General features: G+C 34.8%; 1 protein-coding gene across 5 annotated transcripts in view; it reads right to left on the bottom strand.

The window, feature by feature from the left end:
* ANO5 (anoctamin 5) overlaps positions 1–17,391 on the bottom strand; it is a 96,024-nt gene that overhangs the window by 15,840 nt on the left and 62,793 nt on the right. For all 5 annotated transcript variants that reach the window (XM_073216325.1, XM_073216327.1, XM_073216326.1 and 2 more), the window contains 8 exons: positions 16,664–16,798; positions 16,195–16,300; positions 16,034–16,094; positions 9,025–9,176; positions 6,896–6,970; positions 5,107–5,329; positions 3,357–3,526; positions 2,598–2,695 (listed from right to left, as the gene is read on the bottom strand). In XM_073216325.1, the coding sequence (XP_073072426.1) occupies positions 2,598–2,695; positions 3,357–3,526; positions 5,107–5,329; positions 6,896–6,970; positions 9,025–9,176; positions 16,034–16,094; positions 16,195–16,300; positions 16,664–16,798 (1,020 nt within the window). The remainder of the gene's footprint in view (positions 1–2,597; positions 2,696–3,356; positions 3,527–5,106; positions 5,330–6,895; positions 6,971–9,024; positions 9,177–16,033; positions 16,095–16,194; positions 16,301–16,663; positions 16,799–17,391) is intronic.

Raw genomic sequence — 17,391 nt, 5'->3', positions numbered from 1 at the left:
AGGAAAGGAGACCCATCCACTATAAGAAGCACTTCCTCATTCTCCATTCCAATTATAAACTCCTTGTTCTCCACATAACAATCATTATCTTGAATTTTATAATAATTAATTCCTTGTTTTCTTAATAATGGTTTTATTCGCATTCATTTTAAGTTTATTTATCAATGATGCAAAAGTTTATATTGAATATTATGTTGCATGTGGAAGTTCAGTGGAACCAGTATTCCAGAAACAGTTGTTGAAAAGACTTTTCTTTCTTTGATGAATTGCTTTTGCACCCGTCAAAAATAAAATGACCGTATGTGTGTAGATGTATTTCTGCACTCTATTTCTTTGGTCTACACAGCTAACCCTTTACCAATCCCACTGTCTTGATTAATAAAGTTTTATAGTAAGTCTGAAAATCAAGTAGTGTAATTTCTCCAACTTTATTCTACTTTATCAAAATAAATATGGCTATTCTAGTTCCTTTGGCTTCTATATTAATTTTAGAATCTGCTTGTCTATATATACCAAAATCCTGCTGATGATATTTTGAGTAAAATAACAAATCTGTCTATCAATTTGGGGGATGACTGGAATCTTTATTATGCTAAGTATTCCAATCCATGGATACAATGTTTCTATTTATACAGACTAAAAATTTTTTTATCAAGATTTGTAGTTTTCTGCATATAAATCCCCGATTTTTTCTTAGATTTATAACAAAGTAATTAATTCTTTTTAGAGCTAACAATTTCTGTACTGACCAATATTTCTTGCATGAGGGTCTATGAATGTAAATGCTTAGTTGTTTTTTGGTTTTTTATTTTTGTCTAAAAGTGCCTTTATTTCACTTAAACTTTAATAGTTAAACTGGTTTTAAAATCTAAGTGAACATTATTTTCACTGAGAATCTTGAAAATATTCCACTTTATTCTGCATCAAATGCTATTAGTGAGAAATCTATTGACAGTGTAGATGACATTACTTTTTCTTCTGAAAGATTTTAAGATTATCTCTAATGTTCTGTGGTTTTGCCATAATGTATCTCGGTGTGAATTTCATTTTATTTATCTTGCTTCATATGCCGCAGGAATCATTCTCATTTCTGGAACTCATATTCTTCTCAATTTTTGGAAAATTTTCAGCAATTATCTATGCAAATAATTTTTTCCTTCACCATTTACTAAATTATCTTTTTTTAGAACTACTAGTAGATTAATATAAAGCCTGTTGATATAGCCTCCTGTCAATTCAATCTTTTTAGTCACCTTGTCTCTCTGTTGCACCATACGATGCAGGAATTTCTCAGAATTATTTAACAATTCACTAACTCCTTCTTCAGTTGTGTTCAGTCTGTAATTGATCCGATCTATTATACTCTTTATTTAAAGTACCATTTTTCATTTATGAATAATTTATTCTTTTTTCATATTCATCTGTTCTCATTTAGTTATACCTATTTTTATTTACATTATTTCTTAATCCTTTTTAATGACAGTATCATCTTCTTCTTATGTTTTTAGCTTTTGCCAGAATCTTTTGGCTAGAGTAAATATACCTTCTAAAAATATTTTATTAGCAGCCTTTATAATGTTAAATCTTGTTACAAGTTTTGGAATTTTGGTTTGTAGGCTTAATTTTATACCTAGCTTCTTTTTACTTTTATTTCTCTGTCCATCTCTTTTTCCTCTCTGTGCATATATCTGTTCTCCCTCCTGTGTTTGGTTTAGGGTTTACCTCCATTGTGCTGTTTGGGTTCTCAATCTAGAGCTAAGACTAAAAAATAATAGTTTAGAGTTACTTCTCTGAGGCAATATTAGGGATATGATACATCAAATGCTATTTGAAAGGAGAAGTCTATATTCTTCCTTTGTCAGCACATCAAGTAGAACACCAGGAGCTCTATGGAAACATGGAGGTGGGAGTGGGGGGAGGCAGAGAGGGAGGGAATTTTCAATATTCTTTCAAGTGAGAATGAATCCATTCCCTGGCTTTAAGTACAGATAAGCTGGCTCATCCCCTGTTTTAAGTGCACGACTTTTAATCCACTCTATACTGTAGGTGCTAAACTCTCACACTGTCATTTCCTAACTAGGAGGCCTGCAAGATTACAGGCTTGTGATTCTTTTTTTTTATCCATGGGAATTTTCATCTTATATTTGAGATAAACTATCTTCTTGGTTATTATTGCTATGTTTTTAGTCCACAGAGCAATCCCTTCATGTACCATCATTTCACTCATGACAAGTTTTTGTGCCTAGATGTGTCTATAACATATGGATATTTTTACAGAGCTCAACTTCTGATAATCTTGAGAAATAATATGCAACATATAGAATAATCTAAAAAGGATATGCCATTTATATTCCCCAGTGGAATCTTCACAGGAGAAGAGGGTAAATACCTTTCCCTCAACTTCACTCAAGCAAGAGACACATATTTATACGCCTTTATTACCTTAATGCATTCTTGACTGATAATTGAAAGTGAAGTATTTTGTTGACTTAATCCAAATGCTAACAAAGGCATCATTATAATCAAACAATTCCATCTTCTTCCAGAGGAAATCTCACAGTTAAATCAAGCAAAAAGTTGTAAGTCATACTACATACGGATAAATGGCTTCTTTAATGTTTCCGAAGATCTGTTTCCCAGTCATTATGATGGTCAGCTGGGTTGTCAATTCTATCAGACAGCCTCCGGGATCACACTAGTCAAAAGCAAGAAGAGAAAAAAGAAATGAATGATGAAAGATGGACTTTTGCAGTGAAAGAAATCCAAACCAGAAGATCAGAATCTGAAGCTTTTGGTTGGAATGGATATTAAAGGAATATACAGGGAGATCTGGCTCAATAGTTCCAAGCATGATCACAGGCCACTGCCAGGCTAGCTGCATTATATTCAGCAGTGAAATGTATTAAAAACAGATTTCTGGGTCTCATTCTTAGAAAATCCTGAATCTTTGTATCTGGGTTAGGACTGGAAGTTGTTGTCACCATGTTATCTGGATGCACAGCCAGGTTTGGAAGCCACTGTCCTTGTCAGTCTATAACCCATGGTGGAATCCTCTCTGCTCTATCTCCAGAAGGTTCTCATTCATCCTTTGCAAGAAGCTTTCAGAAAATACTTACTTATCCATTTCACAGCTGATATTTTATGACCAAACTATAGGCACAATGCAATTTCTTATCCAAAAGTTTCTGGAAATTCTATCAGATGACAGGATTCTAAGACCAATACTCTGTTAACAGAGTTAGCGTCTTAGATTTCTCCTGCAACCTGATAAAATCTTAGTACTGTGCACATAAAAGGTGTTTAGTTAACAGTGAATTACTGAAGTCACAAACCTCACTTCTCAAGAGAATTATTACCTCTTCACTTCTCCACACATTGAACAAATATGTGTATTTTCCAGGATAGCCCACGAACTTCCCTTTAAAGAAAGCTACGTAGAAGCAGGACGAGTAAAAATTTACAAACTGAAACAGGAACATTTTCAAGGTAATACTGCTCTCATACTCCTGGTAAGTTCGAGGAATTTCTGTTAAGCAAAAAACATTAACGTTTAATAAAGTGCCTTCCTGTTTCTTCTTAAATTTTATCCTCCTTGGGACAAGTGGATATTTATTCACATTATTCTAAGAACCTGCTGAAATGCTCCCCTACTCTGGTCATAACTGGCCAATATCGAGTAACTATGGGTTTGTGCTAGGCTTTCTATTAGAATCTCTGTATTAACCTAATCACTGGAAAAGCCTAGGAAGCAGTCATTGGAGGGGTGAAACACTTGCTGGGGTCACACCATTAGAATACGGAATTCAAATCAATATTAGACTGAGGAGGCTCGTGCTCACCCTCATACACACTACTGTATGATAGATAGCAGATAGATCTCTTTTGTTTTCAATGAGGTTTAAACAACGTAAACTCCTGTCATGGGCAGAGGTGATTTCCAAACCAAACTATGTTTACCTCTCACGAATTAAAAGGCTGTATCAACTTTGAAAACAGTGCCATGCAAATGGTGGCAGTAATAAGTACAGATTTTCCCTCTCCTTTATTTAAAATGTATGATCATGATCTCTCATTTAATGAATCCCAAAGATAAAATCTTCGATTCTCTGGACACCACAGTAGAGCATCATTAGGCACACAAGGGTAAGGGAGCATGTTTCTCTGAGCTGATGACCTCCCAGCAGCATGAGCTGATCCAGCCAAATCCTTGACATTTTCAGCAATAGTGAAAATAGTATACATGTTATTCTAAAGACACAGGTGACTCTCATTTTAGTGAAATTTAGTCATATACCTACAAAACTTTAAAGTGAATACAAGTGATTTTTTTCAGTGAAGAAAACTAGGATTTTTTTTTTAGGTGCTTCATATTTAGGTGCCACCTGCTGTGATATATTTTGTTGTTGCTAGCGGAAAAAAGATGTAAAATCGAGAGAGAACTCCAAATTTGAGGATAGTATTTAATGAAAGCTGCATCCTGGAGGGAACTTGAAAAAGAAGCTGAGGCCCCTAGTCCAGTCTCTGATCCTATTTCCAACTTACTGAGAACAAGACCAGAAGCAAAGGTGCTTCTGTGTTCCTCGCCCTGACTGGACATCCCCCTTTTCGCTTGTGACCCCATCACCTCCCCTCATGGCTTCAGAAGAAATTTTAGTATTTTCAAAAGAAAATCATCAGGTTTTAAGAGATGACAAAACTTAGAAGCACTACATTTTAGATTTATTTAGGAGAAGCTGATTGTTTTGTTTTCCTCATGGTGATTTTCAAAATAAAATATCTCCTAAAAACCATAAACATGAAATAAAAGTTGTCTGCGTCTTGAAAAAATTGAGGATTTTACTTAGGATTCAATTGGCCTCATCATGGGAGGATGAAGACAAGAACACTCAAGAAGATCTACCAAGTCCTAACTCTTTAGTTGTTCTTCGTGCCTCCACTATTGTGGGCCTGAATGTAGCTATGAGGGGATTCTGAAATGCCAGGCTATGAGTCCACCTAGAGAGCCAAACTACCTTCAAACACACCTTGAATAAGTGAACTCCCTGGGGGATGATCCAAAATTAATGTACAGAATTGGTAGGCACCCTTTCATAGAGTCACACTTACCCATTTTTGTAATCCAGGCAGATATCTTTTCATAAAAGAAATTCAAGATCAAGATGACAATAAAGTTCAAGCACGATCCAGTGAGTGATGTGGTTATTTGGGGAGTGAGGAAGCTTTTAACATGCTTTAAGGATGCTTCACTTTCCATGAAGCTCGCAAATGTAGCGAAGACTGACAGGCGGTATACAATCACAGCTACCATACACGCAATGACAAGGGCCATCTGGAGAAGGGGAGCAAAGAACAGGTCACTCTGGTCTCCATATCTGTGTAACGTACACATATCTGAAAAACACGATTCTCTTCATCTCATCTGACATAGAAAGCAAACCCGTCAGTCTCTCTCACCAAAGATGTCAGGGAATGAAAATTGGTATGGCAAAAGAGTTAGAGAAAAGGCATAGGTTAGCAGTGGGGTAAGTAAAAGTATTCAATGTTCATTCTCTAGGCCCATCCTCTAGCAAGAGCTGGAAAACTAGTCAGAAGCCAAAATCCTGCCTGTGGCCTTACCTATTCTTCTATGACCCTTGAATTAAAAATGGATTTTGCATTTTTAATGGCTGTAAATCAAAATAAATACAATTACATGCCAGAGATTCTTTGTGGCCCAAAAAGTCTAAAATATATCTGGCCTTTTTACAGAGAATGTCTATGTCTGCCAACTTCTGCTTTAGGTTGTAGTTAAACATGCAATGTGAAGATCACTTACTTTCCCAAGCAAACCACATTTAAAAATTTTATTTAATTTCCCCTCAGAATGTTACCCAATGTGATCTTGTATGCCTGATAGTTTAGATATTTGTATAGCTTCTGTATACATTTTACACACTTCCTATATTGCAAAAACACAGAGATCCAGGGATGACTTTATATCACAGGTTAGGCAATTGTATTCTGAAAGTTGAGGAACTGAATAAAAATGAATGAGTACTAGAAATGAAAAATAAGAAAATCTTTCTTGGACTATACTCTTAAACATTTCTTAAGGAGTGTCCTCAATTGATTATTGCCCCCCTTTTATTTCAAAATCCCTCCTCAGTGATTTATATATCATCTAAGACATTTAAAATAGAAAAAATCAGTACCTTTAAACAAGAAATATTAAAGATAAAAAAAATATGGGACAGTATGTACCAGGGAGGTTAAACCATATTTACAACTACTAATTATTTATAATCAACATGCTAAACTCTAAGAAGGTAATACTAACTCTTTTCCTAAAATTAAAGGCCATGTACGAGGGCACAAATTTGGAACGGGGAGGGCAGGAAGTAGATCACGGTGACAAAGGATTCTATTAACTGAAAGGCATGGAGATGTGAACTTGTGCCTCACAATGGGATATGCTAATTAAATTCTTCAAGCGGCAGAAGTAACGTACTTTTCTGTTTACCTCTGTAAGAAAATGAACTTTAATACACTGAGTTTTCTTTTTTTAGTTTGTGATTATATTTTTAAGTAGAGATAAATTAATGATTTCTTAAACTAACCAAATAATCTGCAGTCAAATTGTCTGTTACACGGTTCTGGCTTCAAGTCATCACATAATTAATGGAGCCCTGGGAGAGGGGGAGGGCCAGGCTCTGACATAAAGAACCTCTCTCTCCCCAGCTCTTTTTCCAAGGCACATCCATATAAATTAGTTTATTTTATATAAGAGCTCCATTCAAGACAAAGGACAAGAGGTGGAGGGAAGGGAGGGACTCAAGAGCCAAGGCAGATGAAACTGTTGAGATGTTCCTAATATGACTGCATGTCAAACAGATAACAGTTTTTAAAGAATGCTCACCCATAATGTCACCGTGGCTCCTGATAAAAAGTACCATGGGATACGGCTATAAAGAGGCATGTAAGGTTCCATCTCCTGTAATTTTGAAGAAATCACAGCAAAATTCAAAATCTACCCTCAAGGTTGGAATTCCAAGTAATAGTCAAAATCACAAAGTCTAGTTTAGGTAGAAACTTCTCAGAAGGGTTGACCACAGATCATGGAAAGTTTCATTCTTAAGTAGAAACCTTCCCCTTAAGTAGAAACCTTCAGGGCTCTTAAATGAGATATTTTATACACGACATGAGACATAAGGGATACACGCCATTTCCAGAGGACTAAATTAGAGTGATATGCAAGGCCTGGTAGGTAAGAAACAAAGCTAAAACCTGAGGGCTGCTACTTTTATGGACATGTCCAATGATTAGAATTTTTATTCTAACTGAATGAAAGTAAATTGAGCTGAGTTACATTGCTTTGTAATTTCTCTACATGATATTAAGGTGTCTTCTTTATATTTATAGGATTAATTGTGCTCTTCCACACAGCTCAGGGGCCCAGACTCTTCCATTTTCATGCTTTTTCACGTCAGTAATGGAAGATATTAATTACACTGAAGGGCTGTATCAAGATCTTACCCAAAAGAATACTAACAGACAGTAAAAAAAAACAACTGTCAGCAGAAATCTAAATTATGTAATCCTCTAAAACAAAAAATTTTACATCTTCAAAATTTTCAGGGATGACTGAATGCAAAAAGAACTCCACAGGCAGAGCAGGCCACCCAAGAGCTTATCTGGGGTGTATGCAAATGCAATCATGTGTGCATGTGTGTCCAGTATGGGTATTTTTTCTGTGCATTTGTGTGTGTTCCCAGTACAGACTCAAACTTGAGAATTCTGGTTGTACTGAACCATCAAAGCAGCAGTGCAAGTAAGTAAAAGAAAAACTCTGGATTTCAAAACCATTAAAGCTGCATGAGGGGCATGATTCACAGTGAATCAATACATACTGGTTTTCAACTGGTTTCAAATGTAAATGTTTAGTACATCTTGTATGTCAATAATTTTTGGCAAAGCCAAACAGCCTGCCTTTATTTTCTTTTTTATACCATGAAATATGAAGAGATACACATCATGTTATTATTATGACAACATCTCTTTACATTTTAATATATTTTCTTAATTTCGAATTGCCACCCAAGTTGTTAACGTATTTTCTGAGGTATTTTCTCCCCTTTATGTGCTTACTGAATTTTCAGTAATGTTTCAATGCAATTTAATAAATGTTTAGTGAATGCATAAACTGTGAAAAGAATTTTGAGAATCGTTCCACAAGAATAGTGTCCTGAACAGAGTAGGGAGTTCTGCTGAGAAGACTGTGTTAGAGACATATTCTGTTCTCCCTTTAAGAGCAACAGGTAAGACAGTGATTATAGATTATGGGAAGGGAGGGACTCTAAGAATATGCAGCCAAGAGTCTGGTCTTTGAAGGCAAAGTACCTCTGATTTTCACATTTAAAAAATTATGGTACCATAAAGTGAAATTTCCATCAACAATATACACAGTTTGCCAGTTAAAAGATCTAAAAATTAAGATATCCCCCCAACCCCAGACACCGGTGCTGGTCTTTCCATTATAATCAATTAAAAGGGACCAGGTGTATAAAATCTGGTTGAATGAAACAATCACTCATAAGCCCACTATCTTAATATAATACTATTTTAATTCTTGCATATTAACTTAGTATTATTGCCATGTATATATATTTATATACAAAGCCCACAGCATACACACTATTTTCCATTTTTCCTTTATTTCACTTTGTATTAAATAAATGTATTTCATGATATGATTCATGCCTTGGATTTGCTTCCTAGTGGGAGGGAGGAGTGGGTGTATAAAGGAAACAATATTATCTATAAATTAGTATTAACTGAAGCTGGATGATAGGTCCATCCTGGGGTTCACTATACTTTTCTACATACTTTTGATAGTGTTTGAAATATATATTAGACATAAGAAGTTTATATGATTTATATGTTGGAGAATATTTTGAAGGCAAATTAAAATATACATCGTTATTGGAGAGGCAACATACAGCAGTGCATCCATTGAGATATGCTGCCTATTTCAGTCTCCTCATCTACCTTAGTCACTGGATTTCTTTTCCTCTGTTTGCACATAGCTTCAAATTCGGGTCTCAGCTGAAGCTGCTGCTGTTCCTCTTCAAAGTCCACCAGGTCCCACTCATATTCTAGTCTGGATTGTCGCTGTTTCCAAAACTCCAAAAACAATGTGACTGTAGGCAAAAAAAATAGGAGAACAAATATAATAAGGAGATGGAGAAATACAGTGAGTAATAAAATAACTGGGTTTTTTTCTACTTTTAAAATAATTTTGGTTGCATGATAGTTCCTCTGGCATTGTTATATTTAATGATAAAATTATAAAATCATTAATGGTAGCATAATACTATATAGTAATGTTGAAATAGTTCATATATAAAAATTCAAGTTAATTTCTTAGACATCAGTTCCAAGGAAGAAAAATATATTTCAGGTGCATTATATTGTCTTCATTCAGATAATCTGTAGTAATATTTAAACTTAACCTTTTATTAACACTTAAGATTTTGTTTGCCTATCTTACTGAAATCATTCATGCAATTGTGCCACTTCCTCAGGCTTAAGTAAATTTAAGGAAAACATAGAAGCCATTCCACAGCACAGTATCTCTCTCTCTCTCTCTCTCTCTCTCTCTCTATATATATATATATATATATATATATATATATATATATATATATAGACACACACTATATAATATCTATTTTAAATAAAATTTCATTTGAATAATAACATATTTACATAGAAGTACATAAAACCTAAGTGCACATTCAAAGACTTTTCGCAAAATAAGCACACCCATGTAATCATCACCAATATAAAAAAACAGAACATGTCCAGCAACCCAGATATCCTCCCATAGGACTTGTCTGAAGGATAAATATAACTAGTGTCCTAGCATCTAATATTATAGCTTTACCTGCCTTGGAACTTGATATAAATAGTATGAGACAACAGGTAGTTTTTGTGTCAAGTTAAGTTTTGTTTTGGCTCAAGTTTGTTTGCAAACTGAATCCACACTGTATGTTGTAGCAAAAGCTCATGTATTTTCATTGCTGTAGAGTAATAATGAAATCACAATTGTGTCTATTCTTGGGGTCATGGACATTTAGGTTGCTGCCAATTTTTTGTTATTACAAATAGTGTTGCTGTGGATATTCTCCTACATGTCTTTTAGTGGGCAAATGCAAACCTCTTTGTTGGGGATATACCCAAGAACAGAATACTAACACAGTCAGTATTAAAGTAAAATTTTATCACCTATGAAAGACTCAAATGTTTTCATTGACTCATTCCTTACTTTTTAAATACCTAAGGAACTATGATTCTGTCTGTACAATTTTAAAGTTTTAATTACATCTTCCTTTAAGTATGAGAATAGTCATCTAATCTACCTGGTCTCTCTGCTTCTAATATATCTTTTCTTTTCAGTGCAAATATATCACCTGACTACTGAGGCTTTATTTGTTCATTTGCTTTCAGATAATTTGCTTAAGCATTCTTTTCCTCATTTAAAACATTATTTATTTTGGTAAGAACACTTAACAATTTTACGTCTGTTAAACATTCTTACTGATCATAGGTACAATGTTGTACAACAGATCTCTAGAGTGTATTCATATTGCTTAACTGAAACTACATGCCTACTGATGAGTAACTTCCCATTTCTCCCTTCTCCTGTAGACTCCAACAACCTCCATTCCACTCTCTGATTCTATAAATTTGACTATTTCAGATACCACGTATACACAGAATCATGAAGTATTTCTCTGTGACTGGCATTTTTCACTAAGCTTAATGTTTTCCAGACTCATTCATATTGTCACATACTGCAGAATTTCCTTCCTTTTAAGGGTAAATAGTGTATCATATATGTATGTATATCACAGTTTCTTTTTCCATTCATCTGTCAGTGGATGTGCAGTGCTTGATTATTGTGGATAGTGCTGCAATGAACACAGAGGAGCTAACATCTCTTCAAGACACTGATTTCAATTATTTTGGGTAAATACCCAGAAGAGGGATTGCTGGACCATGTGGTAGTTCTATTTTTAATTTTTTGAGGAACTTCCATATTTTTTCTCAGCTGCATCACTTAGCGTCCCACCAACAACATTCAAGAGTTCATTATGCTTCTCTGTATCCTCACCAACACACTTGTCTTTTGTTGTTTTAGTTAAAAGCCATCCTAACAGCTGTGAAATGATAGCCCATTATGGCTTGTGTTTGCATTTCCTTGATAACTAATGACATTAAACATTTTCTTCATATACTTGCTGGCTATTTATATATCTTCTTTGGAGAAATACCTATACAAGTCCTTTGTCCATTTTTTAAATCAAACTATTAGGTTTTTTGTTTTTTAACTGCTGAGTAGTGTGAGTTTCCTAGATATTTTAGAGATGAACCCCTTTCCAGATGTATGATTTGCAAATATTTTCTGCCATTCCATGGATTACCTATTCACTCTATTGATCATTCTCTTTGTTGCAAATAAGCTTTTTAGTTTGATGCAGTCTGGCTTGTGTTTTTATGTTGCCTAGGCTTTGGTGTCTTACTGATTAAATTATGTTTTCTTCTAGGAGTTTTACAGTTTCAGGTTTTACTGTTAAGTCTTAAATCCAATTATGAGTTTATTTTTACTTATAGTATAAAATAAGGATACAATTTCATTCTTTTGCATGTGGATATCCAGTTTTCCCAGCATCATTTGTTGAAGACACTCCTTTCTTATTGTCTATTCTTGGAGATTAGTTAACCATATATGTTGGATTTATTTCTTGACTCTATTCTGTTCCATTGTTCTGCATGTCTGTCTTTGTGCCAGTACCATACTGTTTGATTATTTTGGCTTTGTAATATATTTTGAAATCAAATAGTGTGATGTTTCCATCTTTGTTCTTTTTCAAGACTCATTTGGCTATTTGGGGTTTTCACTGATTCTATATAAATTTTTAAATTTGTTTTTCCTATTTCTGCAAAAAACACTATTGGGATTTTGATAGAGATCACACTGAATATTTAGACCACTTTGGGCATTATGGACATATTAATAATATTATGACTTCCAACCCATTAACACATGATGGCTCACTTTTTTATTCCTCCAGACATTTAGAAATCCAGGCATTCCTTGTTTTGCATGGTTCCAATATGCATGAATTTCACTTCCAATGGAGTGGTTGCACAACATCAGTTCCCCAACAATACAACTCAAATTTCATGGTATCTTAATCATGAATATTTGCAATAAGTACAAACTCTGCTGTTAGTAATTCATTCCACAAATCACTATAAAAGTATATCAGGATTAGTGACCAATCACATCACTTCTTTAAATGCTGTCAGTGAATGACCATTATATACCTGCTGTTGAGTTCATGCCCAGACAGCAAAGAGCATGTTTGGGTTGTCTTCTTGTCTCCCTGTGATAAACCCATGTGACACTTTACAAAACTGAATAATCAACAGATGTAACTGGCTAACAAAGACAAAGTGCAACAAAGAAATGAAAAGTGATAATGCTGGGAGTGTAATTCAAATAAAACATAAATGGAGTTATACAAGAAAGAGAGGCCTATGAGAATGCTGACATTGTTGCCACTGAAAACACTTCACATAGAACCAGAGGAACTCAGCATCATTTATTCAGTCTGTATTTGAATACATACCATATGCCTAGCCCTAGAACTATAGAAATGAAACCCACTGTGTCTATCCTAAAGAAATATGTAATGTGATTGGCTTATAAACAATTATAACCATGGATGTATGTACATTAAAAAGTGCCTTAACATCAAGGACAAAGTATGTTTATATTTAAATCCCCATTGGATAAACTGTACCTGTGCCAGGGCAGAACATTTAAAAAATACTTGTTAAATTACATTAAAGTGTAAACAAAGTGAAACCTTTAAACTTCTGGAAGAAGTATGGGTGACCATCTTATACTATCTTGGAGCAGAGAAGGTTTTGCTAAAGAAACACACAAAACAAAAAAACCTATATTGGAAAGTTTCATGAGCGAGTTAAATATAAACTAAAACTTCTACTGACTATGCACAAGCTCAAATACAAATGACAAACTGAAAAAATACTTGCAACTTATGTGGTAGACAAAAATTTACTGTTTATTATATTAAAGCACCTGTGAATTATAAAAACCAAACACTTCAAAAGGCAAGGAGAGCCAATGTTCAATAAAATATTAGAAACATGTTCATTCTCACTCCTAATCAAGTGACTCTAAATAAAACCATACTGAGAGAGTAGTTTTATCCAATAAATTATAAATGACAAAAAATTGTCAATCCCTAGGCTCGTCCAGGGTTTAAAAACAGGAAAATCCAAAGAATGACCGTGGGAATAAAAACTGGTACAACTTTTGTGTAAGGCAATATGGAGATATGACAAAGCTTTAAAATTGTAAATATAATTCCTCCCAGCAATTCACCTGCTAAGAATTTATTTCTTAGAAGATAGTTTTACAAGTATAAAAAGATGTTTATTTCAGAATTATTTACCTTGATAAAAGAGCAGAAGTGTGTTGAGTTCTGCTCTAAGATGGTGACCTAGGAAGCTACTGGCCGCATTTCCTCCCACTGCCACACAGAATCTATAGCTACAGAAAGAAATAGTTCTTAACTCACTAATTCTCCAGGGCTTAATGCAGAGGCCACAGAAACCAATGCCCATCTTCCAATCTTTCCCTGAAAGAGATCTACTTGCATAATTTAAAAACTGGTTTCCAATCAGCAAGCATTTAGCTGCTGACTATCCAAGCAATCTTCAGATTCAATGCAATTCCTTTCAAAATTTCAATGACATTTTTTACAGAGAAAGAGCAATACTGAAATGTGTATGGAACCACAAAAGACCCCAAGTAGCCAAAGCAATCTTGAAATAGAAGAACATAGCTAGAGGCATCACATTTCCTTATTTCAAACTGTATTACAAAGTTATAGTAATTAAAATAGGCATAAAACAGGCACAGACCTATGAAACATAATTGAGCGCCCAGAAGTAAACCCACGCATATGCAGCCAACTAATATTTGACAAGAGTGTCAAGAATCCTCAATGGGAAAAGGATAGTTTCCTCGATGAATGATTTTGTAAAAATTGTATATTGCTTTGCAAAAGAATTAAACTGGACCCTTATACCATAAACCAAAATCAGCTCAAAATGGATTAAAGACTTGAGCACCAAACCTGATACCATAAAACTCCTAGAAGCAAACATAGTGGGTAATCTCCTTCACACTAGTCTTGGCAGTGATTTAACTTAAAAGCTAAGGCCATAAGAGCAAAAATAAACAAGTGGGACTACATCAAATAAGAAAGTTTCTGCACAGCAAAGGAAAACATGAACAAAATGAAAAGGCAGCCAGCCTATAGAATGGGAGAAAATATTTGCAATTTATATATTTGATATGGGGTTAATATCCAAGGTGTGTGTGTGTGTGTGTATTGTATATATAATTGTATGAGTTCTTTATAATATATATATAATATAAAGAACTTACACAATTCAATAGAAAAAAAGACAAAACCAAAACCAAAAACCCAAATCCAATTAAAAAATGGGCACAGAATCTAATCAGACATTTTTCTAAAGAAGATGTACACATGGCCAACAGGTACAGGAAACGGAGCTCAACATCACTAAATCAACAGGGAAATGAAAATCAAAACCACAATGAGAAACAATGACACAACTGTTAAAATATCTATTTTCAAAAGACAAAAAGTAAGAAGTGTTGCTGAGGATGTAGAGAAAAGAGAACCCTTGTGCACTGTTGGTGGAATAAAAATTGGTATGGCCATTGGATTAAATTTGGATTACAGTATGGCGCGTCCTTAAAAAATTTAAAAACTATAGCTAAATAACTACTACAATAAATTTAACCAAAAGAACTAACTGAGGGTAGCACGTCTTCTACTTGAGGTGTTGCTGGGTGTTCCCCATATGGTCATTTCTCTGTTGGTGTTAGTGCACAATCTTTCTCAATGCAAACAATTGCGAACTACAACAGTTGTTATAATTCATGCACCTGTCACTCACTTCTGATTCCAAGTAACGATAGAGGCAGGATTTGTCAGCCGCATGATGAAGAGACGCTTGTATCTCAACTCACCAACTTTCGGGTGGCTGGAGAGTGGTCAGTAAGGGGTCTCTGTCCTCCAAGCTCTCTTTGAATCTAGGCTTCTCTTCAGGCCAGGGCAGTCCAGCAGAACAGAATTCATGAATCCCTCTGCTTCACACACCCACCCACAAATTCTGCTCTTTTCACCTGGATCCAGCTACTCTTGCTCCCTTGCATTTTTAAATGCACATATGTGTGTTTGTTAGCCTTTTTTTCTTTGTTAAGAAGAGAACCCTATTTCTTCCCAGATTCCCCCGAGTTTTGAGACATGTTTTAGAAGTGTTTAGGCCTCCTATCTGCTGACTTATCTGACAAAGTATTTTCCTCACTGACGGGAGAACAGCTTCATGACACTGCTACTTCTCATGTGAAATGAAAAAGATGAAATACTGGGACATTTCTGAAATTAAGGGGAATTTTGTTTAATATGGAAGATTTTTAAGAAATGGAATTGGAAGCTGGGACTAGAATCCAACAGAGGGAATTTAGACTCAAACAAATCAACAGTTTCTGATTCTTGTTCTAGTTTGTATCCATGACTCAACATTCTCCAGCCACCAAATATTTATGTTTATTCTCTCCTGAATTTAGTCATTATTGAACTGTTTTTACCATAGTGCTGGGAGATAGTATGAGATGAATATACATATTGTTTCAAAAATCATACTGTGTCTCAGAGAAATGAGAAGACAATAGACCTTTTTGGACCAAGGCCTAAAGGACTAAAGGCCACTGATGTTGACTCCATCACTGTATTGATGCTCACAAAGACACAAAGATCTAAAATTGCTTTTGGCATTTAAGGTATGCTATCAGTGCATATTATACCGATTGGCCATATAACAAAACATGGAGAAAGCTGCTTTTACATGACTATTTACTCACCCCAAATTCCCATGAATATTGCAAAGAACACTGTTGACTCATTATCAAATAAATGGGAGAACTGTAAAAACAATAACATCAAAGAAAGACTACTTATTATCAAATGCAACGCAAAAGGAGAGAAATTCCAAGTTTTTCAACATACCACAATTCATACGTACCTTTGAAGCCAAACATGTAGTATTAAGTCTCCAATAGTCACACACTAGATCACACAGTGGGCACATGATAATTTGGCCTCCAATCTTAGGGTCACAGATTTCCATGCTGCAGAGGGAATGGCAAAGTTATTTTAAAAGTGATGTGTGTTTCGTGAAAGTCCAAAGCTCTTCTAAGAAAAACTGCTTACACAGCTCTTGACAAATGGCAGAAGGGGCAATGAAGCAGCAATTTCTGTAGGGGGTCAGGTCATGCTTTAAGGATCAGATTCTTTAGAACTGACTGTTAAAAACACATTTTTCATAAAGCAGCAGGGGAGGGAGAGCTGCTGCATGTGGTTTTTTTCCAGAAATATTAATTCTCTGCTGCCATAAGTAAACATTCTAAAACAAATGCCAGGGAAATAATAACAGTTTCAGTTAGAATAACATCAAGATGTGTTCTCTGTTTGGGTGGCTCAGTTGCACGTACCTGCTAGAGTTACCATTCATTGATAATAAGCCATAAATAAAACAAGCTAAGCCAACCACAGCTGCAAAGGACAGCATTTCTGTGTAAAATCCGAGAAAAACAAAATAGATGCCAATTTTTTCTCCATAATAATTCCTATGAAAGATAATAAAAATAGAATTAGAGACTGGAAGAATAATACATTCCAGAGAGCCTTGGTTTTGTACTCAGACAAACCTGTATTCTAATGTGCGCTCACTTTCTAACCATGTAATTTTGGCAAAATTACTAAACTCTCTAACCTCTCATTTCCACAATACAAAATGTAGGGTGATGTTTATTCTTAGAATTAATGCAAGGATTAAAAAAGATAATTCACATAAGTAGGAAGCCAAAGGAGTGGAAGTTTTAATTTTGAAACAACATAGTAATTTGGAGAGCTTCTAAATTGTCAAGAGCTTAACTGTTTTGAAATAAACTGCAGAACATTCTGCACTGTAACTTCTAGCATTAACAAATCAAAATCATATTCACAACCTGAAGACTTTTGCTTTATCCCTCTAAAATTCAAGAAGGATTCTACTACATTAGGTGACAGTGGTTGTGTGTATGAAGTTCCATTTTCCTCCAAGTTTGCTCTCTGACAGATGCTTATGGAATTCTAAGACAGGTAGCAAAAGTAAGGGATTTAAAATGATGGCTTAATAAAAGTTCTACAAATACACAATTCAGCTCTTGCTCTGCAAAGA

The sequence above is a fragment of the Manis javanica genome, chromosome 11 (genome assembly GCF_040802235.1).
Source record: "Manis javanica isolate MJ-LG chromosome 11, MJ_LKY, whole genome shotgun sequence".
Taxonomy (NCBI): Eukaryota; Metazoa; Chordata; class Mammalia; order Pholidota; family Manidae; genus Manis; species Manis javanica.
This window is presented reverse-complemented; position numbering and strand designations above follow the sequence as displayed.